At 45.2% G+C, this 24,893-nt stretch overlaps 1 protein-coding gene across 4 annotated transcripts in view; it reads right to left on the bottom strand.

The window, feature by feature from the left end:
• Positions 1–13,200: 13,200 nt before the first annotated feature.
• The window catches only part of ZBTB7C (zinc finger and BTB domain containing 7C), a 265,388-nt gene continuing 253,695 nt past the window's right edge, over positions 13,201–24,893 (bottom strand). For all 4 annotated transcript variants that reach the window (XM_072992953.2, XM_072992954.2, XM_072992955.2 and 1 more), the window contains 2 exons: positions 16,825–17,480; positions 13,201–14,827 (listed from right to left, as the gene is read on the bottom strand). In XM_072992953.2, coding sequence (XP_072849054.2) covers positions 16,853–17,480 — 628 coding nt within the window. In that variant the 3' untranslated portion in view covers positions 13,201–14,827; positions 16,825–16,852. The remainder of the gene's footprint in view (positions 14,828–16,824; positions 17,481–24,893) is intronic.

Genomic DNA, 24,893 nt, shown 5'->3' with positions numbered 1-24,893 from the left:
TGACGTCCGAATATGTATCATATTTACACCTGTAGATCCTGATCCAAAGAGGGGACCTTCTGCCAGACCATGCTAACCCAGTGTCACCTTCTCTGGAAGTCCATCTCCTTATTTTCCAGGAAGCGATCCAAAACCCTTTGAAGAGGAGACCCCGAGGCTCAAGCTGGAACTTCCTACATGGGAGCATACGTTCTGCTTCCGAGTTAGATTAGGCAAAACGAGCAGACGTGTCTAGTTCCCCACAACACTTCTTGAATGCCAGCGTTGCAGGTGATGAAAGGGGTGCCCTCAGAACCAAGACTTTTAGTGGGAGTGGTGGTCTCGGAGGCGAAAAAGATGATAAGGGCCGCACATCCTTCCAGCTACAGGAGGCAGATGAGTTTGGACAACTTTTGGACTTGCATCAACTCTGGATGCGGCAATGCAGTCTGCATCCCTAGAAGGAAGTCCTACATCAATAATATCGCAGATCCTCCAAGAATTCAAAGTATATTTTGCTTATCTGTTTTCATCCAGGTAGTTTGCCTGATGGTTGCAGGACAAGCTTCCGTAGATGACCAACAATGCTGAACCCTATTCTGACCCTGCAACATAAGCCATCATCTGGCATATGTCCACGTTTCACATGTTTGTGCCCTCCTGAACAAAATAAGCCTTACTATTAAAGCAAAGGGTGTGAGTGGGAAATAGAAAAGCTAAGGTTCTTTGGACGTCATGTGATCCAAATTAAGCACATGCAGTAATCTTGAGCAGAAGAAGGGCTTAGAATGATTAATCCTAATATCACCGTTATTATTTTTGCATTTATCTCTTCAACAAGATGGATTTAATGCTCATCACCACATCTGAATGATAAAGCAATAGTAGGACCCCCTCGTAAAGAAGATAAGAATAAACCAATTTACCTTGCGATCAGTCGGTTATTGCAATACAATCTGCTTCCGATTTATACTGTGTAAAATGGACTAGGCTAATTAAGCATATGTTTGTGCTGATTAGAGTCTAAATGAGATTTACCCCAATTTCCTACACCATCTGTGTCACAGTGGGAGCAGATGAAGAGGAGGGACGGGATCAAAATATATATTAATATATTTGTACATGTAATCTTTGGTGTACACGTAACCAGTGTATATGTGTTACAAATAAAACAGTAACATAAGACAAATATACATTATACAGTGTACATTATATGTGCTAGAGAAATACCCTACATACTTCTCCACACAAGAAGTGACACAAAAGGCATCAGCTGTTCTGCACAGCTGCAATTGGAGATAAGCTGGTCAAGCGGCAAGAATGAAAATCAGCCAAAAGGCAATGTGGCTATTCCTTTGGTATCTGTGTGAACAAGAGAGGGGGCCTTCAGCTCTTTGGACAGTGGTGGCTGGTATCTCTTATAGTTTCTGGAACAACAGGCAGAGATGTCAATGGTGGATGGACCTGGGGTGACAGATCAAACCAAGGGCAAATAGAATCATAGAATGGAAAGGCTCTGTAAGGCCACCGAGAACAACCCGTTGCTCAAGGCAGGAATCTAAATCAAATTCACTCACAATCAGACAGGTGGGCAAGCAAGAATTCATGTGTATAACCAAGGATGGAGACTTGAGTCACTGTTGAGTCAGATTTAAGTTGCACTGCCAGCTTGATTTGTTTCGGGGCGTTTTTCCCCTAATAACTCAGACTCAACTCAAGAAGTGTGGACGTGATTCCTTTTACAAAGCGGGAAGTGTGCTCAGGCAGTTAATCTGAGTCTCAAACGCTGCCCAATGAAGGGATACATAGCCAGTTTTGACTAGTAGCTGTTCATGGTTTTGTTATCATGAATGTATATAATTCTCATTTAAATCCATTTCATTTGCCTTTTGCGCTGTAGAGTTGAAAGGGCCAGCCATGAACTGCTGTGGATAGCTCAGTAGTTTAGTGTCTCACTAAACTACTGAGCTATCCACAGCAGTTCATCGATTCCCCCACTGGGCCTCGTTGACTGGGGCTGGACTCCATCATCCAAAGGGTCCTTTCCAGCTCTGCCGTTCCAAGATGATGATGATGATGATGATCTTGCGGAAGAGGAACACCAGCAAAAATAAAGAGGAGACAGACCAAAGGCCAAGCAGAAAAAAAGCAGGCATCACCCCAACCCATAAGCCCAGCAAGGAGAAAGGTGGTATCCTTCCAGAGGAAATTAATTCCTCTGTTGATTGTACCCCTTCCTGTTTCCAGTGTCAACTGAGCTCCTCATGTATGATGGAACCTCCCTCATGCCTTTTGAGTGTGTAAAGGTGCTACAAATGTTTGATTGGGTACTAAAATTGAATCTGCTCAGAAAACAAAACCTGCCTGTAATGGGGACAATCATTAACAGGGGGTGTTTTGTGGGTCTGTTTTTAACTTATTGTTTTGTGTGTGTGTTTTGTTAAATGCACTTTCTTCTTTGGTTGCTTATTTCTCAACATGTATATCTAGCTATATACCTCCTTCTGTTAATATCTTTTTGCAAAATTTGGTCCTCTCTTCTAGCCATTTACTGATAGACATGGGAGCAATTTCCTTGTTGTCCTATAGAAAACAATGACTAAGAATACTCATTTTTTTCTCCCTTTCCACCAACCCAGCTGTTTTACCTTTGCAGCTAATTTAAAACATCACCCCAATAATGTTTTTCAACAACACAATCCTTTCATCTCAGCTTCCTCTGAAGTTTACAGGTCCTGATTTCCACTTGGAGCCTGCTGGTCTCATTGGAATTTTTTAAAAAACAAAAAAACAGAGACAAATGCAGGTTTCAAGCAGCTGCTTTCCTGTTGTTCAGGCTACAGGAAGCTTTTCTAAACCTGATTTGGGCAATTCCAGGAGATGCAAAGTTAGTTATTGGCAGGGCTGAACTAGAGCAAGTGATAAGTGGTAGTGGCCTGTTGATCAGGCAAAGTCAAAAAGATGATCCCTCTTTGCCGAAGACTGAGTGCACAAAACACAGGATAGCCCAGAAGACTGGGTTATCATTTAGCTTGGAAAAATACCTTTTGGGGGGATTTTGGAAACTGGATTTTAAAGGAGGAACCAGCCTGTGTAGCCCTGGGAAAGCAGCATATTCCCAGAGTTTTCCCAGAAGTCAGAGACCACGTCTAGTACTCTATACCTAGAAAACCCTGTTAAAAAGTTGCCAGAAGTCAGAACTGACTTGATGGCACATAATTGTGGTGATTATTTTTTTGGAAGGGAAACCTTTTCCAAGTTCTTCCCACTGACACAGTGAAGTTTGTGATACAATGATAAGAACCGCTAACCCCGTTGCAAAGACCAGGTCACCAAAATAAAGGATTTAATGGGACCAAATAGGATCTCAACTGAATACAATGATCTTTTCCAGTTTTGGATGCTAAGCAAAATTGGGCCTGGTTAGCCATTGGATGGAAGATTATAGGAGAGCTTCGGGGATCTCCAAATTGAATCATGGGAGGAACTCAGCCTTGAAACCCTGGAGAGTGGCTGCCGGTCCCGGCTCCCAATCCTGAGCTCGATGGACCTGCGGCTGAGTCAGTGTAAGGCATGGGCTCCTATGTAATTGTAATCCACATCGTGGTCAGCCACCTGGTCAAGCATGAGCCAATCTGGCCCAATAGGCAATTCTGTCTGATCCTTGGAGGTCATCTATGTGAAAGATGGTTAGCCCAGAATTTAATTCACATACAGAAATAATTTGTGTTCAGAATGTGACCTTTACGGTGTGTTGTGTGTTCGGGGTTTGTATGCAAGTTCTGCCTGAACACATGAACTCCCTAAGTACAATAAACACTGTTATTGCTTGAGACCCCTGCATGTCATTTCATTTTTTTTGTTGTAGAGCCAGACTCACAACGGGTTGTAGTCTGAACTTTAAAAAAAGCTATCCAAGGCTCTGTGCCTTTTCCACTCAACAGGTTCAGCACTTCAGACTAGTCTTTTAAAGCCCAGACTCAAGCCTGGAAGGGGATTCACCAGCACTGAATTCACCGGGCTCTAATATCCACACCATTGATCGGGAGTATTGAGTTTGTGAGATAAGCAGTGCGTGACCTTGCCAAGATTTGACATGTATTTTAAACCCTGGTGCCCTGGAATGGGGCATTTTAATCCCCTCCACAGAATGAAACCTGTACTGTAGGCATGCTGTAGGCATTGTCGTCTGCACGTTTGTAAACAATAGGCCTTGAGTTTCAGCTGCTTGCCGTCCTTTTCCTGGGGACTGGGTTTAGTTCCAGGGCCAGCAAACAGAGACACCAGATAATCACAGGGCAAGAGATCCAGAGTACAGTCGAGCAGCAAGGTCGGAGCAAAGCCAGGAGGATCAGGAAGCAGAAGAGACATGGCATCCTAAGGACGCGCAGATCTGTCCCTTGGGCCATCTGGACGGCCTGAGCCCTCTCCTGCGTTCAGCTGCTGGCATTCAGCCAATGGGTAGGGTTGGCCTGCGGGTCTCCCCAGGAGGAAGAGCTTTCCTTCAAGGAATTCCCCTACTTTTGAGGAGGCCCCTTCTCCCAAGGAGACTTTCCCTACAGCTGAGCACGCTGCTTGTTGCAGTTGCTTTCCAGGCTCTTGTTTTTAACCGGAAGCCCTTATGTGGGTTGGGAGGGTGTCCAACCACTTGAGACTGGCCACCCCTCATGCCTCCTCCAATGCCAGGATCTCCTACCATCTGAGGACTGGGCCTCCTGGATCTCAGAAGGGCAAGGATCTGCTCGCTCCAGCAATCCCTTACCCATGTTGTTGGGTTTCAGAAGATCTCATCATCAGATCTGGTGACATATGTCCACCACGATGCTTTTTTGGGGGGTGGGGTGGGTGAAATAAAAAAATCAGATGCCATTCTGGGCAAATCATGTTGGACTCTGCCTGTGAGTAACTGGCCCCCATAAAGGTGACATTGAGAATGTCATTCAGGTCAGAAAAATTCAAACTCCTAAATCCACTGCTGGACTTTGCCCTATTGCACTGATTCCCAACCCTGGGTACCCCAAGATGTTCTTGGACTGCAACTCCCAGAAGTCTTCACCACCAGCTGTACTGGTTGGGATTTCTGGGAGCTGCAGTCCAAGAACACGTTGGTGTAAGGGTACAAAAGTGGCCTCACTTGGTTTTGACAGAGACACTGGAAGTTCTTGTTGTGCACAATCAAAACTAGGCTTTATTGGAACATGAAACATTCAATCATTGGATTTTAACTCAACTCCAACTTTAACTCTCGTGACCAATGGGTCCTACAAGGGCATCCAAACGTCCTTATTAAACGGGTGGTAATCAAAGTCATTCCAAGGTCCTTTGGTAAAGGGGTTACGGCCATCTAAATCAAAGGTTTCCCTCTCCGGTTCTAGTAACGGGATTGTCTCCTCATCTCTCCCCTCTGGATCATAGGGGTCTTCTTCTCCTTGAAGAGGGACCCACGGTCCATCAGGAACCCTCTCCTCTGGGCTTCCTCCAGACGCCATAACCGTCTTTCTCTCTCTCCTCTCTCTCTAGACTGCCTCTTTCTCTTCCCGGAGTTTCCAACGCCACTCCTGTGCCTCTGACTCTCCCCAGTATGAAGGTCGATGGGGAAGCCCCTTTCCTCTCCGATAATCAGCCTCTTCTCTGGGGACCCGGGCCTTTTCCCATCTCCTGGTCCAGGGGTCCTCAAACCAAATCATCTCCCACCCACCCCCAATATCATGTCTACCCCTCCTTTTATTTCCCCTATTCCCGCCTGCATGATGGTCCTTCCCCTTTCCTCCCTTCCCGCCATTTCTCTCTCTGTCTGCGTGGCTACTGTCACTTTAGACCAGACCTGGGCAAAGTGCGGCCCGCGGGCCACATACGGCCCGTGGGCCGCTCCTGTCCGGCCCGCGGACAGTTTTGAACATCAAAACCATTTATAGCTTTTTCTCTAAAGTTGCTTATCTTTAACATACCACAAAAAAACCTCTTTAGTATTTGTGAAGATTAACAAGTTTAAAATAAAAACAATCATAACATCACTGTTTCACTTTATTTGTAAGTAAAGTTGGTTTGGCCCCCAAACACAGTTCAGATTTTTTTTATGTGTCCCCCCCTATAGAAATTAATTGCCCACCCCTGCTTTAAACAGTCCCCGTTCTAGCTCACGGGTATCCACTCCCCGTTGCATCATTGCAGTGGGTGGTGTAAGTGGGTCTGTTTGCGCCTCCTGTTCTTTCCTGACGACGACACTCTGGCGAGGGCTTCTACCCTCTCGCCTCGCGTCTCCCAGTTGGGTTACCCAAGGTTGAGAACCACTGGCCGGTTGACTTCATGGAGTTTATCTCACTATTGACATAACAGAGTATCTCATGATTCAGTGGGTCTAGTTGGGAACCAGATGGGAGAATCCAGTATTTCAACATCTTTACTTTTAAAAAAAAGGGACTTAGGTAAATGCAACCTTGTCCCCCTAAATGTAATCATCCCACAAGCATAATTACAATGCTAACCTTACCGTGACCCTTCAATACTTTGGAATTCTCACTGGGGGTCAGAAAAATCCAATCCACCTCAGTGCTTGCTTGCTTGCTTTTGCAATCTTGCTCCACTAAAGACTAAGCACAGCTAATAAGTCCTTCCCATTATCCCTTAGAGGTAAGTGGGTGTTACATCTGAGCAAGCCTGCTTATCACTACCTATCAGAGGATGATAAGAGGGCTGTTTAAAGGTGCCAGGAATCCCTCTGAATCAGGCAGTCTGTTGTTACATTCACACTAGCCACAGCTGGTTTGCTGTGTCCTTAGCAGGTTACGCATATGACGTCTTCATCAGCTCATCAGGGCATGGATGCCTGCCTTATCACTCATCAGCTGTGGTGTAAATGCCCATTGTTATAAAACAATTATTGCTGTCCTCTCTGTGTTTCGGTCTCCTCTGAGCTCACAAAGCCCTACCCTTTCCAACAGCCAGGTTTACTTCGGTTACAGGAGAAAAGTTCAAAGGAGCTAACAAAGGAAGATGCAAGGCGTAAAAAATTGTGTTTACGCCATAATAAATTTGATAGCCGCCACAAGGTTCTATACCGGTTTTGCTACAGCAGCCTAACAAAGCTGTTGCCAATGTGCTGCCGGGTCACTTCTGACTTGTGGTGGCTGTATGAATCACTGAGTCCCCAAAGGTCCTGTTATTAATAGCCATGCTCAGGTCTTGCAAATACAAACCTGCGGTTTCCTTTATTGGGTCAATCCATCTCATCTTCAGTGTTCCTCTTTTCCTGTTGTCTCTAATTTTTCCCAGCCCTCAACAGATTTCAAAGATGTACCCAAATATGTAGTTTGTTTTGGCATGTACTTACCACCACCACCCAGGCAAAAAAATAAAAATAAAAAAATATCGTAGTCCTCGAAAAACTTACAGATTCGTTTCAAAGCAAATTGATGGAAATATTTTAGCTTAAATCTTTCTGCTTTACAATCCGAGAGGAAGAGAAAGTCGTTGAGTTTAACCCTCAGCTGACAGCTCACTTTACATGTTTGGCTGTAGCCTCCAAAGTTTCTTTGATTTTAGGAATACAGAGAACAGCGGTACTGACAAATTTCAAGAGCATTTTATGCTGCACAATTGGAGAGCGACCTCAGATTCATTTGTGCTGTAACCACATCTTCCAGCAAAAGTAGGTGAATGTTTTTAAAAAAGGGGGCGGGTCTTGGGTAGAGTGGCCATTTATACACAAAAGTGGGGGAAGCATGCATGACCAAAAAAGACAGGTGTGGGTGGGCAAAAATAGGAGAGCATTGGGCATAAAATTGCTGGTTTCTGGCTACAAGATACAAAATCAGAATACATTTAAAAAATAAATAGAATTACAGTGCACTGTAGAAGGGGAAGAAATGGAGGCAGTGACAGATTTTACTTTCTTGGGCTCCATGATCACTGTAGATGGTGATAGCAGCCACAAAATTAAAAGATGCCTGCTTCTGGGGAGGAAAGCGATGACAAACCTAGACAGCATTTTAAAAAGTAGAGACCTCAGCTTGCCGACAAAGGTCCGCATAGTCAAAGCTATGGTTTTTCCAGTAGCGATGTATGGAAGTGAGAGCTGGACCATAAAGAAGGCTGACCGCTGAAGAATTGATGCTTTTGAATTGTGGTGCTGGAAGAGGCTTTTGAGAGTCCCCTGGACTGCAAGGAGAACAAACCTATCTATTCTGAAGGAAATTAACCCTGAGTGTTCGCTCACTGGAAGGACAGATCCTGAGGCTGAGGCTCCCATACTTTGGCCATCTCATGAGAAGAGAAGACTCCCTGAAAAAGACCCTGATATTGGGAAAGTGTGAAGGCAAGAGGAGAAGGGGACAACAGAGGACGAGATGGTTGGACAGGGTCACCAAAGCAACCAACATGAATTTGACCCAGGGAGGCAGTGGAAGCCAGGAGGGCCTGGCGTGCTCTGGTCCATGGAGTCACGAAGAGTCAGACATGACTTAACGACTAAACAACAACAACAGTGCACTTCCCCTGGTTGGAGAGGACAGTCTCCTGTGTTCCTGCTGAATTCTGCAATTCTGGTACTAACTATGGATGGGCAACATCTGGGTCACTGATCCCCCTCCTTGCAGTTCTTTATCTCAAAATCAATTCTTGGCAGAAAGACCCCTTCAATAGAGGCTGTGAAGGAGAACAGATGTCACTCAAGCACCTTGAACAGTTGCAGGAAAAACAGCCTTTCAGTAGAGCAGCTTGCAGGAAAAGCTAAACCTGCTAAAATTCCTTCTTCTGTGTAACTGCTAAGGGCGCAGGAGGTCTGTCCTCTTTTGAACCTGTCTCCCACAAGCTGTTTTTGTCACCATCTCTTTGTTGATCTGTCTGGACTAGAAGCCAGACCTCTATTCTATTCTGGCCTTTAAATTCAGTTCTGGCTCTCTGCTCCCCTCTACTGGAAACTTCCATATATTCCGCAAGCTTATAAAAGTACTGTACATTCAAAATTAGAATCTCTACGGGAGCAGCAATTCTTGGGTTAAGGAAACTCAGCAGTAAATTTGGGGCCTGAAACTGGGGCCTTCAGTATAGACAAGCCATGTGCTCTGCTATGCAACTTTTGAAAGCAGTTCTTGCAACTGTTGCTTGTATGTTATAGTACAGCTAAATGTGCATTGATTTGTTAACATGTTAAACTCTTTTTAAAAGCATTATAATTCCTTCACACTTTTCCCCCTATTCTGAAGACATAGTTGGGATAAGTTTATGACAACATGGGCACAAGCCAATTGGCGCTGTGCACAGCATAATTACAGCAAATGCATATCCAGATCTGGGTTTTTGCAAGTTTTGCTTAGGAGGCAAAAGCTTATGTAAACAAAACACAACGACTTGCACAGCAAGTCCACCGTTCAACTGGATGCACCTTTGTGCAAACAGATATTTTGACAGTAACTCACACAATCCTTCTCCCATTGACCCTGCTGTATGAAAGGTGGACCTCAACTGCCACCTTCTCCCATATGAACCTGCCTGTAATTTGTGATCCTTGTCAGAGGTTAGGTTCACCAGCTCTTGTGCAGGGCCTTTTCTGAAACAGCACCCCACCTTCAGGTCATCTCTTTTTATTAACACTTTAGATAAGTAGTGAGGACTGTGCAGTTTTGTCGTGATTTTAGCGGGTTTAATGTCCTTTCTTGATTTTCTGTTGACGAATACGCTGGAATCATCTCTCCTTTGACTGTTATGGTTATGCCAGCTTTACTTCCGTTTTTACTTGATTTTTAAAAAATCGTTAAGGGTTAAGGGTAATTTATAAATATGTCAGATCATCAATCAGTCAAAATACCCTCAAATTGCTCTATTGTGTCCAGCCTTACTGTTTAGGAGCTTTGGGCTCTAAATTAAGTGCCTTTACAGGGTGCCAAACACATTTCCTGAAGCCTGCGTGCTCCCGGTGTCTTGAAAGCAGGATGCTCCCCACGCTCTGCTTCTGAATATCTTAACATGGAGGGAATTGAATTGAGGATGTCTCCAGACAAAGAAAACACACACTCTTTGATTCAGCTGCAGAAGACAGCTCTCTAACACTACTGAAGCAGTTGCATAAATGCAATAATTTATGCTGCCTAAGGTATTCCAAGGGACGTGGTGGCGCTGTGGGCTAAACCGCAGAAGCCTGTGCTGCAGGGTCAGAAGACCAAGCAGTCATAAGATCGAATCCACGCAACGGAATCAGCACCCGTCGCTTGTCCCAGCTCCCGCCAATCTAGCGGTTCGAAAGCATGCAAATGCGAGTAGATAAATAGGTACCATCTCGGTGGGAAGGTAAACAGCGTTCCGTGTCTAAATCACACTGGCCATGTGACCACGGAAAGATTGTCTTCGGACAAAACGCTGGCTCTATGGCTTGAAGAGCGGGATGAGCACCGCCCCCTAGAGTCGGACACGACTGGACAAAAATTGTCAAGGGGAACCTTTACCTTTACCTTTACCTAAGGTATTCCAGGAGGAACAACCCAAAAAGTAACTTTAACAGCCTCCAGCTAGATAAGTCAATGGCCTTAGGGAAGAAGGCAGCTTCGTATATTCCTATGAATAAACACAGCACTTTTTTTTAAAAAAAGCTGTGTTCCGTTGCTGTTGTTATGTGCCATCATGTTGTCTCTAACACTCATGGTGACCCTAAGAATGACCCAATCTCCAGAATGTCCCATCATCCTCAACAGTCCTGCTCAGCTCTTGCAAACTCAAGCCTGTGGGTTCCTTTATGGGAAGGGGTCTCCAACCTTGAGTCCCTAGATGTTCCTGGACTACAATTCCCCAGAAATTGTGGCCAGCACAGCTCGCGATGAAAGCTTCTGGGAATTTTCGTCCAAGAAGATCTGGGGACTCAAAGTTGGGATCCACTGCTTTAGGGAGTCAGTTCATCTCCTCTTTTCCTGCTGCCATCCATTTCCCAGTGAATCCTGCCTTCTCACGGTCTGCCCAAAATAGGCCAACCTCAGTTTTTACCTTGTTGCCTCTGGAGATAGTTCAAGCTTGATTGGTTCTAGAAAAAGCTCACCTACAATGCCACATTTCAAACAAATCAATTCGTTTCCCATTAGTTTTCTTTACTGCCCAGCTTTTTCACCCCTACATGGGAATAGAAACACAAGAACACGGATGATCTTGGTCTCTAGTGACACATCCATCACTTGATCATCCTTGCAAATTCCTTCGTTTATGTCCTTCCCAGTCTCAGTTTTCTTCTGATTTCCTCATTGTTTCTACCAGATGAAAGAAAAAAAAATAGACACACAGATTTCTGAGCCTCTTAAGTAAAGGGTCAGTGGATTAGAACCCCTGCCTGAGGAAGGGGCCAGCTAACATTATCTAGAGCATGTGTGATGTGATCTGTTTTCTGTGTGGCCACTGGGCCAAGCGACACAGTCCCAGAGTGCCCCCCCCCCAGAATAATAGACTGGTCAACCACCTCCAAGGACTTGGACTAGAATCTTGCTTCTTTCCATGGATCTTAACAGCCCTGTGGGCAGAGTGCTCTGGGCTCTGCTGAACTCCAGCTTCCCTTTATACAGGCTGGAGACCGCCTTGTTGCTTTAAACAAGGTTTTTCTCTTGGTCAAGCGGATTACTGGGTCCCCCCTTCGGTGCACAGCAGCCAGGGAAGAACCATTCACAGAACTGAATGTTTCCAGAACCCTTTCCCAGGCAAACTACATAGAAAACAGCATTGAGCAGGGGGTTGAACTCTTATTATTATTATTATTATTATTATTATTATTATTATTATTATTATTATTATTATTATTATTATTATTATTATTATTATTATTATTATTATTATTATTATTATTATTATTATTATTATTATTAGGGCATGTAGCCTGAAGGTGAAGGAGCACCAGATTGGGGGAAAGATGTTTGGGAGTACAGTATCTTTGTTTTGCCTGAATAATTGAAGGATTTCGACTTCAACTACTTCTCCTCCCCACTGGGCTTAGATTTGCCAGGCAAATCTAAGCTGCCATGTTGCCTCTATGAACCGTAGTTTGCATCGCCATTCCTGTATACATTTGCAGGTCACTCACCCATCTAAATAAAGCTCTCAAGGTGATGTATGACTGAAAAAAATCTCTGAAAGATGCAAAGGATGGCAGTTCCCCATGTACCACTTGGCAGCCATTGCTTTGACCCAAAGTGAGAGTAAAAACTAAGAAAACACATCAGCATCACGATTGTTTCCACCTGCAAAGCAGATGCTTGGGGAGCCCAATGCAAGAAGTATGGGTGTTTCATGATGGTCAGATATGTAACAGATGCAGATCTCCTGTATGGAGAATTAGTGCAGGGAAATCGCCCCAGAGGGAGACCACAGCTGCGATACAAGGAGATCTGCAAGCGGGATCTGAAGGCCTTAGGAATGGACCTCAACACATAGGAAACCCTGACATCTGAGCATTCAGCCTGGAGGCAGGCGGTGCATCACAGCCTCTCCCAATTTGAAGAGAGCCTTGTCCAGTAGGCTGAGGCCAAGAGGCAGTCCCGAAAGCAGCCAAATCAGGGAGCTGGACAGGGGACAAATTGTATTTGTCTTCAGTGTGGAAGGGATGGTCACTCTCTAATTGGCCTTCTCAGCCACACTAGACACTGTTCCAAGTCCTCCATGCAGAGCACGATACCATAGTCTCTCGAGACTGAAGGATGCCTAATCTAAAACCAAAGCATAAAAATATTTCTATACTGTACATCTAGGCAGAAAATGCACCTGCCTGTTTCAGACCCTCATCCATGATTATCAAAATTAGTTTCTGCCCAAAAAAGATTCCCTTTGCACTTCAGTGGGAGAAGAAGTTTACAGGACAATCCCCTTGGGATTGGGGTCATCCTATCACCCTCACTGAAGTCACTGGAGAAACTCTTACAGATTTTGGGGGGGGGGGAACGACTCTCCTTGTGAATCACAAGACTCTTTACCAGAACTCAGCGTAGTAAAGTGAGTGCATGCCAGGGTTGCGTTTTCAAATGTCTCCCCGTAATAGTAGGGTCCAGAATTGCACCTGTAAAAGCAAACCTAAATAAAAGGAAGGAAGGCAAAACTTTGTAGGAATCTAGAAACCAGATACCATGAGACGTTTCACCAGTTCTTGACTACAGAAGGCAACCATCTGTAGAACATATCTTTCTTTTGCAACAAGCTGTTGTAATTGTACAATATCACTGTTGGACATTGCCACATTATAGAGAAATATCAAGCAACTGCCAGAGTTTAAAAGTCTGTATTGTTCCTTCCACCATGAAAATGAACCGAGGCATAAGCCAGTTAACATATAACCCAAAGCAGATCATCTAGGGGCAATCAACCTTAACTTGTTCACGGCAGCAACACAATCAGAACGCACTGTTCCCTTTTAACAATCAAATGTCTAATAAGGTGCAAAGTCACATTTTGAAGGCCTTTGAAAGCAGCTGGTTTGTGGCTTCCTCCATCCAACAGAAGGGTAACAACCTGACACATGTTGTAGTTTTGGAAGAGGTAGCCAGTGTTAGTCTGTGCAAGCCTACCGGGCAAAATTCTTTGCATTTTGCCCGACCCTAACATTTGCGGGTTTAAATCAGTGGTGAGCAAAGTAAGACCAACAGACCATATATGGGTCTCTCCCCAGGACTTTTCTTATGCTCAACGGCCAAAAAGAGTTTTAATGGGCGGGAGGAAATTACCTACTTCCATTCCCACACCTCCAAAAATACTTATTTTTGTATTACCTCCTGTCCATTACCCAAATAGAGGGAAGTTTTTGTAGAATCAGGGGTGGACATCCGGGCACCTCCAGTTTTGTTCTAAGGGACTGGTATGGCTCTTGGCAGATAATGCAGACTGGAAACTGTTCGTCAGACTACTGTAGCTGGCTCACTCCTAGTTTACACTGTCAAGAAATTTTGGAATCTTGTCTTCACACTTTTTTGCTTCCTAGGTGTGCACCTGTGTTTTTTTTTACATACACACCTAAGAACACAATGCATGTTTACAAACTCCTGCATCAAACAGCTACACTCAACAGAAAGTCAAACTTCCCCACGGAGTGTGAAACAGCCTTTACTCTCTCGATGTCTTTACTAATGTGCATTTTTTAAAAAAAAAATCTTGTATGTTGCCAATAATTTAATAAAATCAATTAATACTGCTTAATAAATACATAAAAGCCTATTTTCTCATCTTTAAAACATAAAAATCTAGAACTTCAATAAAAGTTAAGGATGATTGTCCCTTGATTATCTAAGGCAAATCTGTTTCACAACATTTTTCTCTCTCTCTCTTTCTTTTCTTTACATAAAGCAATCACATAAAAATAGTTATAAATAGAAAAATTCCAAAGGATTTCCCTCCCTCCCTGTCATATCCCATCCCAACAATCAGGAATTATAAGAAATAACATCCCTCCCTCTTCCCCCCTCCCTGGAACCCCCAAAAATGGTCCCTTCTGTTTCAAGTTCTTCTACAGTACTCAGAATCTTTGGATATTTTACAAGGGCTCCGATGTTAGACAAAAAATAAACCCCACAAACAAACAAATAGAAACCCCAACCCAATCCCAAACAAATGACCAAGTCTAAAGAAAACCATCATCTGCAAAACAATAGCTCAGAAAGATGTCTGTACATTAAAGAAAAAAAATATCCAGATGTTCTGCTTGGAAACTGCTGCTTGTCTTCCCCAAGTCAGTTGGGCATACAGGAAAGCTGTCTTTGGGTGGACTGGAAACCAGTCTGGGCGGTTCATGGGGAGTAATTGAGTCTCTGATTCAGTCTTTCAACAAGGGGGGGAAAACGGTCCCTTAATCTTGACATGTCCCTTTGCAAGAGAGAACCACAGCAGTGCTGAAGAACGCCTGTGGATTGGAAGAAGGAAAAAGAACCATCAGGCCGATTCGGAGGAAAAGTGTCACTTTCAACAGACAAAAGTTTGATAGAGCAAAGAGGACCTACGAACATGAGAAGAATCCCATTGGATCAGATGAAAACATCTCTCGAGTGCCTACGGTTTCCAACCTTGCGTTTCCAGATGTTCCTGGGCTCAAGACTTCCAGAAGCCTTCCCCACGAGCAGGGCTGGCCATGATATCTACAGTAGGAGCTGCAGTCCAGGAACATCTGGTGGAGAAGCACTGACCAATTCCTTTCCACCATGGCCAAAATGATGCCCAAGGGGGAACCCCACAAGCCAAGCACAGGTGAAGCAGAAACAACCAACCACCACCCTGCTGATGATCTTCCGTGACATTAAGGAGTGCAATGTTTCCAATGTCGGTGGAGCTATCTAGCCACCATGATGGATAGCCTTGTGTTTCATGAATCTGTCCATTCCTCTTTCAAAGCTGCCTGAATTGTCAGCCAACTTGCAGCAGCACACTGATATTTATATAGCAGAGATGGCGAACCTATGGCACGCATGCCACAGGCTGGCACGCAGAGCCCTCTCTGCGGGCACACGAGCCAAAAGTTGCCGGATCGCTACTCGCCATCCACCCCCGCAGCCAAACCTAAGAAGGCGGCTGCAGCTGCAGTGCTGGCGTTTCGATAGGTGGTGGGTCAGGATCCGGAGCACCTGGCGCCGGCAGCGGATCTGGAGCTGGATCTCGAGGCAGCTCGATGTCCAGGATTCCCCCTTCCGTCACCACTCGCTGTTGCTGGTTTGTTTTTGTTTTTGTTTCCTTTTCAGTTTGGGCACTCAGGCTCAAAAAGGTTCGCCATCACTGGTATATAGCTATACATATACAGTAAAGAATTGTTTCCACCCGTCAGACTCATTTGATAAATTCCCATTATAGTCTTCTCCAGAGCTTGGCATCGTCCTGTTAAAACCCAACATGTCACTTGTCAGTTCTTAATTCTGACATACCAAAACATGTTATTAGCGCATTATCCATCAACAATTTATTTGTCAAACATCTCTGCTAGAATGGCCAGAAATGCCCCTCCTCCAGAAATGCCCCTCCTCCATTATTGCAGCAATATTTTTACAACAGGGAGTAGATGTTAACTCGTTATACGAAAGAACTCCTAACCTTTGCTTGTCCTTCATAACTGCTCTCCCAGTAACAAATGTTATTTTTTTACTACATTACTTCCAAGTTATGCGATATTCTTCCCAACCCCTTTCTCCACACCACACATAATTGTAAATAGGTTAGTTGGGCCTGCCCTGTTGGCCTTCCTTCTAAGCTGAAGGCCCTCAAACTGTGTAATGTTTCCTCATAGGGGAGCAGCTCCAGCCCCATCGAAATGTGGGCTTCCTCTCCTTTTGTGCCCCTTCTCCAGGGCCACAAAGGTTGTTTTCTAGGCACAGAGACAAAGAAACAAAACGTATATAGTATTCCAAGTGTAATTTCATCACGGAATTGTGCAAATTCAACAGTGGTTTTAATTGTGATTCCTCGCATAACCGTCTTTAAAGATGGGGAAAGGAACGCCTCGGATGGAAGAGATGAAATTGTCTGCCAATTGTTTGATCGCAACTGGCCAAAGAACTGCTGGAGCATTCATGGGTTGAGGTCTCCGGTTGTGGAGCCAGAGGTTGGGAGTTTGAGTCCCCCCCACTGGGTCTCTTTGACAAAGGCTGGACTCGATCCATAGGGTCCCATCCAGCTCAGCAGTTCAAAGCTTCTTAAGCTTATTAACAGGTTTTGGAAAGGATACTTTTCCCTAGGGGATGTAAATCCAATGATCATGGCCGTACTGGCTGGGAAATATTGGGACTTGCAATCCCAAAAAAGTAACTTTTCCAGCCTCCTCGGATGGCCTGCCTGTTTTTGGCAACTCAAACCAGTCAACTGCTCTCCCAGTCTTGTAGGAGGACCAGTCCTGGCAAGTCACAGCATCGAACTTACCGAAACCATCCATTGGACAGAAGGTGGCTTAGATGGGGGCGAGGTGGTTGAGGGCGGCCAGTCCGCTGAACCCTGCACCCCAAGGGTCCGGCAGAGAGAACAGCGGCCGTGCCGAGAGGCTCTCGTTGTGGCCCAGGGCGAAGGCGAAGAGGCTGCTGCTCTGCTCCATGTCCAGGCGCGTCCTTCCAAAGAGCTTCATTTGGGTTTCCTCCAACTGGCTCTCCAGCTCTTGCAAATTAAGAGCGTTCTTGGCCCCTTCCATGAAATGCTTAGGGCTGGGGCCCGGAAGGCACATGGCAGCCGCACTGCCCAGATGATGGCCGCTCATCTCTTCCAGAGCTGGAGGCACCAGGAAGCTCTTGTCGTCCGGCTGGCTGTTCTGTGCAAAGAGCAAGCTGGCTGCTCTCCAAGGGGCCGGCTTGCGGCCCCTCCGGGGCCGGGAGATCCGGCAGCTCTGGCGCTTGATGTGGCGGTGCAGATGGTCGGAGCGCGTGAAGCTCTTGTAGCAGAACTTGCACTGGTACGGGCGGATGCCCGTGTGGATGCGCATGTGGTTCTTTAGGTCGTAGTTGTGGACGAATTTGGCATTGCAGTGGATGCAGAGGTACGGCCTTTCCCCGGTGTGCTTCCGCATGTGGATCTTCAGCTTGTCTTGCCTGCAAAAGCGAGGAGGAGAAGAGGAGACTCTTGTCGTTATCAGCTCAGGACTCGTTTACAGAATCATAGAGTAAGAAGGCGCTTTGAAGGCAGCATCTATTTTAGGAGCGTTGGGGGCCACTTTGGCCCTCTGGACCTTGTTGGACTTTTAAGTCCCAGAGGTCCACAAGCCACAGGGGTCAATGTATATTTGTTTATGGCTTTCTATACCGCCCCGGGACATGGTGGCGCTGCGGGTTAAACCGCAGACGCCTCTGTGCTGCAAAGTCAGAAGACCTGCAATCGTAAGATCGAATTCAAGCGATGGAGTGAACCCCCATCGCTTGTCCCAGCTCCCGCCAACCTAGTGGTTCGAAAGCATGCAAAATGCAAGTAGATAAATAGGTACCACCATGGTGGGAAGGTAACAGTGTCCCGTGTCTAAGTCATGCTGGTCACGTGACCACGGAAGATTGCCTTTGGACAAAAATGCTAGCTCTATGGGTTGGAAACAGAAATGAGCACCACACCCTAGAATCGGACACAACTGGACAAATTGTCAAGGGGAACCTTTACCTTACCACCTGGGGTGTAACAATGAGTTCAAGCTCTCTCAAGGACCATATCTCCCTTCATGAACCTGCTGGAGTCTTAAGATCATCAGGTGCGTTTGGTGGGGACACAGGAGAGGGCCTTCTCTGTGGCTGCTCCTTTAGACTCTGGAACTCCCTCCCACGGGAGGCCAAGCAAGTCCCATTTTTGCTGTCCTTCTGCAAGCAGGCAAAGACCTTTCTCTCCAGGCAAGCTACTCCCGTAACGACTGGCTGCCTGAGTGGGTTATTTTAAACAGATGGTTGTGCCTTATTGTTTTGAATGTGTTTTGGTGTTACTTCTGTTTTTTGTTTTTTGTTTTGTTTTGGTATGATATTTGTTTCATCCTTTCAGTATTTGTACACTCACTGTTGCTAGCTTATACTGTATATGATCTTTTAATGATGTAAGCCAACTTGGGACATTTTAAGGACAAAGGTGTGTATGTGTGTGGGGAGAATGTTTTAAATACCCAGATAGTAACTAACAGACAGACAGAAAAGAAAAGAAAGGCCGAATGTTACAGGTACTAAATTCCTGTCTATGGAAGAAGGCAATTTTAAAAAGTTTTGCCTTTGCTAGTTTTCTAATCACTTGGAGGGAGGGGGCCTGGCACACTTCTAATGGAAGTTTATTCTACCAGGATGGGGCCACCACAGAGAAGGCCCAATATCTGGTTGAGACTTTTCTCACCTCTCTTGGTGTGGCCACCCTCAGTAGCAAGGCCTGGGAGGAAGGACTGAACCAGGTGGCTGTTTTTTGAAGGAGACATTCCGACAGGGATAATGGGAGTTGTAGTGCAAAATATCTGGCCACCCAAAAGTTTTCCACCCTACCTAGTCCCATTCCCAAGCTATAACAGGGCAATTCATATCTAACACGCACATTTAAAGGTATAAATTCAGATCACCATAACAGTAATAAGTACTGAGTGATTCTGCACATGCTCAAAATTCAGTCAAAAGACTCTGTCGTTCCCGGAAGGACAGTCTCTTTCAGCTCAGGGAGTTAAATCCTTGCTCCTCACGCCACCACAAAAATACTTCCCCTTGTGCTGCAGACCGATGAGAAAGGTTGTGGCACTCTCTCAACAAGAGAACCCAACAAGAATATTTCAGAACTCCAGAGTTGGAAGGGACCCTGTGGATCACCAAGTCCAGCTCCTGTCAAGGAGGCCCGGTGGGGGAATCGAACTCCCCACCACTGGCTCCACAGCTAGATGCCTAAACCACTCAGCTATCCAGGAATGGGTTTTTGGTTGGTTTGTTTTTGTGTAAATGAAGTAAACATATGCAAACAATGTGTATGCGCACACAGAGACACCCAAAACTGTGCAAGACCACTGTAGCTGCTGCTCTGTTAACCCAGTTTTGTAAGAATCAGAAGCAGTGGATGGGGTGTTTGTATCTCTTTCTGAAACAATCAGGCAGCCACCCTGTATTAGTCCCATTTTGTGGGCTTTCCCTCTGAAATATTTGTTCACATTATAGCAGCCTAGAAAGTATCATGTCCCTTGTGTTGTTCTTGCCCAGAGATGAGGAACCTTGCAAATGACCATAAAGCAAACATACTCTTTATACCCCAGGTCTCGTGGCACCTTAACATGTAACAAATTTCTCCATTATGACTAATGCCTTCATGGGCTAGGATCTCTCCACTGAGATGCACGTAGGCTCTGGCTCCCAGAACGCTATGGCAAAATAAGGTTAGATTCTGTCCACACTGGCATATAGTTACGGTATATGGTTCCCTGATGGCACTGTTTGGCATGGGGAAAAAAAAGACCTCATCCGTTTGTCCTTCTAATTAAAATGGCCCATCCTTCCCCTTTTAAGAGCTGGCCCAGATCTTTCTTTCTGGCACAGGACTGGGGCATGCAATCTTTTGCAGACAATTCATCGAGATGCGATAGAGATCTTTGTTCTGCCTTCAAGAGACGGGTACCAAGTGAGTGCATTTTATAAAGCCAGCTCATACAGCACAATAGCCAAGATGCACAAGAAAGCAAACGGGGTTGCAGGAAATCCACGCTTGCGCAAAATTACTGTACGAAGCAATCAGAGGCCACCCAAGGGGGTACAACGGTCAGTCACCAAGGGTGTCTGTTATGAAATAGAAGGAGAAGCAGCAGAATAGTTTGTAATCATAATGCAGATATATACACTTATAGAATACCGCCTAGAATGGTCTTAATTGACTAGATAGGCGGGATATTAATTAATTAATTAATTAATTAATTAATTAATTAATTAATTAAACAAACAAACAAACAAACAAACAAACAATCAAACAACAACAACAACAACAACAACAACAACAACAACAACAACAACAACAACAACAACAACAACAACAACAACAATTTACATCTGCCAGCAAAACAAAATTTGCGTCCTTGAATTGCGAGGTGTGCCATTTTTGATTCTGTTGACTGCCTGTTTTGTATATCTAGAAACCTGCTTCTTTCAGAGATATCCAGACTTAGCTGGACATGTGCCTGTCCATCTATGTATATTAATGTAAATAAATATATTCAGGTCTTGCAGGAGGAGTGGTCTCGTGGCCCCCCCTCCACAGATATTCATGACAGTCGCCATGATTTCTGCCCCACTGGCAGTTCCAGAAATTTTCAACACAGTCCCAAGGCAGCCACTATATTATTATATCAGTTTACATTTACATGCCTTAAACCATTCTGAAAGTTAACTGCCCAGCCTTTGTTTTAACAGTCAACTGGCTTACCTCCCCCCCTTGGCAGCCACAGCACTGGCTAGCTTAATTCTCTAAGGAGCAACGCTTACTTCTTCTTACTTAATTTTGTTAATTTATTCAGAGACATTTTTATTGCGCTCAGCATAAAATGTGAGCCAGGCGGCCACATTTTATGCTCTTCAAGACGGCCAGATCTGTGCAGACAATAGCTGGAAAAAAGAAACATACCTTCAACAATGGAATGGCAACTAAGAAGGGGATATAGTGAACCCAGCGGGTAAAAGTGAGACGTGGCTCATCTCATTTCTCATAGCGATGCACAAATGTTTAATAATGATTTAGCTACACACACACTTAATAATGATGTGCAGAAACCATCTAAAATTCAGTAGCTCACAGCTGGGAAATCTGACCTTTCAGATGTTGGGCTACGAGGACGAGCCATGTCGGATAGCGACAGGTTCTGGAATTCAAAAACATCCTAAAGATCACAGTTTCTCTCTTCTAGCTGCCGTTTCTGCAGCTGACTCTCTACGCGTAAATATGACTGTTATGTGCCGTCAAGTTGGAAACCAACTTGCAACAACATTAACAATTCTTTAAAGGTCAGTGAGATATTTAAGGAGTGGTTTTGCGAATTCCACACTCCCAGTGAGTTTCCATGGGAGAGAGGTGGATTCAAACCCAGGGCTCCTAAATCCTAGTCTGTCCCTTTAATCCATCAAACCAAATATTACTATTGTTGTTGTTGTTAAGTCGTGTCCGACTCTTCGTGACCCCATGGACCAGAGCATGCCAGGCCCTCCTGTCTTCCACTGCATCCTGGAGTTTAGTCAGATTCATGTTGGTAGCTTCGGTGACCCTGTCCAACTATCTCATCCTCTGTCCTCCCCTTCTCCTCTTGCCTTCACACTTTCCCAACATCAAGGTCTTTTCCAGGGAGTCTTCTCTTCTCCTGAGAAAGTAGCAAATAAGCGACGGGTGTCTACAGGCACTAGATGGCAGCATACACATACATCCCAACACTACCTGGGCAAGCTTAGAGATTGCCTCTTCCATGATACCAGTAGCCAGGAAGACACACCACGAGTTATTCCCAAAGCTCACAGCCGGGTGCGGGAGGGGAGCTGGTGATCTCCCTTAGGACTGCTAACAAGTTTTATCAAGCAGGAATTAAACATAAGCCAGATGCATCTCATGAATGAACGGGGTCTTCATTTTTTAAAAAATATTTTGCACAAATGTAGGCACATGGGCTGGGTGGTTCACATGTCAGATGGGGATGGTTTGTTTCCATGCTGACACTCCCCCCCCAAAAGGGGGGGGGGTTCATATCATCCAGGAAAACTGCATGATTAGGGTTTCCATGTGTGAGAACGCTTAAGTGAAGTGAGTGTAACATCTGGAAATGGAAGAGCTGGGTTCAAATCCCCCCACTTGGCCATGAAGCTCACTGGGTGATCTTGACTCAGGGATGTTTTTCTAGCTTCACCTCCATGATAAGGTTGTTCTTTTGAGGTGAGCGAGGAAATTGCAATGGATACTGCCCTGATCTTACTGAAGGTGGGATTAAATTATAATAAATCTTCCTCTTCTCCCTCCCTGACGCCATCACTTGTTGGCTGTTTTGTGAATGGGAAGGCTGGGTGCAAAGCTTTGTACTTATTTAACACTGAACCCCTTGCAGGCACTTCCAGTTACTACTTCGCTGGAAATAGTCAGGGGAGGAGCCTATGTCAAGCCAGGTGACCAGACTTTCTAGCCAAAACACAGTTTATTCTAGCTGGTGGCAGCTATCCATACTTTCAGGTACAGTAGAACAGTGGTTCTTAACCTTGGGTTAGTCAGGTGTTTTTGAACTGCAACTCCCAGAAACCCCAGCCAGCACAGCCGGTAGTGAAGGCTTCTGGGAGTTGTAGTCCAAAAACACCTGAGTAACCCAAGGTTAAGAACCACTGCAGTAGAACACCCATATCTGCTGGGTATTGGTTCCAAGTCCCTCATGGATACTGAAAACTGTGGATAATAGCAAACACTATATCCACAGAATGGTAAAAGGGAAAAAATATTTTCACATGCATTACCAGGACTGGCCACTAAAGGACACCAAAAACCATGCTATGTATTCATAGCACAGGAATATCGGTCTCCCTCTAGTGGCTGATTCTGGTAAAACATGTGAAAATAGTTTTTTTCTGTTTTTTTTTTCTTTTAGAATTTTTAATATTTTCAGACTGCAGATAAATGAATCAGTTGATCCTGATCCTGCAGATAAGGGGGCCCTACTTAGAGTCCCTGTCCTGCCATCCGGGAGGATGGTGATGCTAATGATTAACTTTGGGATCATCTCCATGCAAACACAAAAACATTGTGTCGTAGCCAGTTTTCCCCCACCTACCTGGTTCCTTCCAACATACCCTTGACTGCATCTCCCAGAATCCCCTAGGCAGTGGTCTAGTGGAAATGGTTCTGGGAGTTGCAGAGTACTAATACGATGGGACAAAGCAGAAACTTTCTGAAAGCAGGAGACACCCTTAAAAAACATGTTAGGCAAGAGCAGTCATAATGAGTATACATTACAGTTATCAAGCCTAAAACCAATCCTGTGAATTGAAGATCTTGGCCGTCTGATTCTAAAAAGGAAATCGCGATGCTGAGCTAGCAACAGCAGCTGTCAACATGTGGTTGATGCAGAGATTGGAGAAGCTGGCTAGGCTATTACGGGTTTGGTTGTTTTAAAAAGTAACATTTCCAAGCTCTGAGTTCAGGCTATCCAGGATGTTATTGGGCACAGAGGGCAGCTGCCATGCGCTTGCTTGTTTAGAACACCTCTCTCTTCCTCTGCACCTGGGTTGCAAAGCACTCTCACTTTGCCAATGAAGGCTTTCACTGCCACACAATGCAATCAATCTTTGCCATTACTGGGAGGGGGGAGGGCCACTAGAACACAACAAAGGAACATTCTCTATGCAGACTGCACGCTGATGCCCAGCCAGAAGGCCAAGGATTCTGTGAAGAGTGGGTGGGTGCTTTTTCTTTCTTTCTGTTCTGGCACAGATTGCATACAGGTGTGGCCCGGGACTGCTGTTTACCTTGAGCATAGCCTGGGACACCCCACCCACTCTCAACTGACAAAAAGTCAAGTGAAAACATTTGTTCCCATTCACCTGTAAGAACCTGGCTGAACTCAACCAAAGAGCCTTCTGCCTCCAGCAAGTTCCTTCCTATGTATCTTTGGGCCACCCCCGCCCTCCTTCCTTCCTTCCTTCCTTCCTTCCTTCCTTCCTTCCTTCCTTCTATTCATCATCAGCCTTCCTTCCTTCTATCCATTATCAGCCTTCCTTCTATCCATTATCAGCCTTCCTGCCTTCCTTCTTTCCTCCCTCCCTCCCTTCCTTCCTTCCTTCCTTCCTTCCTTCATCAGCCTTCCTTCCTTCCTTCTAAAAAGGAACATTTACAAGCTCTGTTTTCAACCAGGCTTGTTAAGACTTCACGCAGGATCCCAGAGCAGGTGGTGACCAGTGTTATCTGCCTTTTATGGACCAGCCTAGCTAAGAAGGGAGGCAGTGGAAGACAGGAGGGCCTGGTGTGCTCTGGTCCATGAGGTCACAAAGAATCGGACACGACTTAACAACTAAACAAACAAACAAATAGCTAAGGAGAGGCTCCTCGCCCACATAAGCAACTGACTTGAGGCACAAGCAACTGTGCACAGAAGAGTTTTGATTTGTATGGACAGAGGGACAGCTTGTTGTGATGAAATCATGGTCCCTACAGGTGTGCAAGGCCCATCTTCATTTACAGGAGCCCTTTTTGTGCTGTTTGCACAAACGTTCTACGATAACTCCCACGCAGGGGCTACAAAACTGGAAGTGCAGAGGACCGCAGGATTCACATGCAGGGCTGGCCCTCCCGGCACAATCTCTCTGCACTTACTGGGAAGGTTTCAAGAGAGACCACCCCTGCATCCGGATGAATGGGCTTACAGTTCTTTGCATAATCAGGAGCCCTCAAAAATTCAACCAGGGCTCCCTATGTTCCACTAAATGGGGTTGCAGTTCCACCCCCCCCCCAGACCTTCCCAGTCAAGACACTTAAGTGTGGAAGGGCACGATCAGTGCATGCATCCT

The sequence above is a fragment of the Pogona vitticeps genome, chromosome 2 (assembly GCF_051106095.1).
Source record: "Pogona vitticeps strain Pit_001003342236 chromosome 2, PviZW2.1, whole genome shotgun sequence".
Taxonomy (NCBI): Eukaryota; Metazoa; Chordata; class Lepidosauria; order Squamata; family Agamidae; genus Pogona; species Pogona vitticeps.
This window is presented reverse-complemented; position numbering and strand designations above follow the sequence as displayed.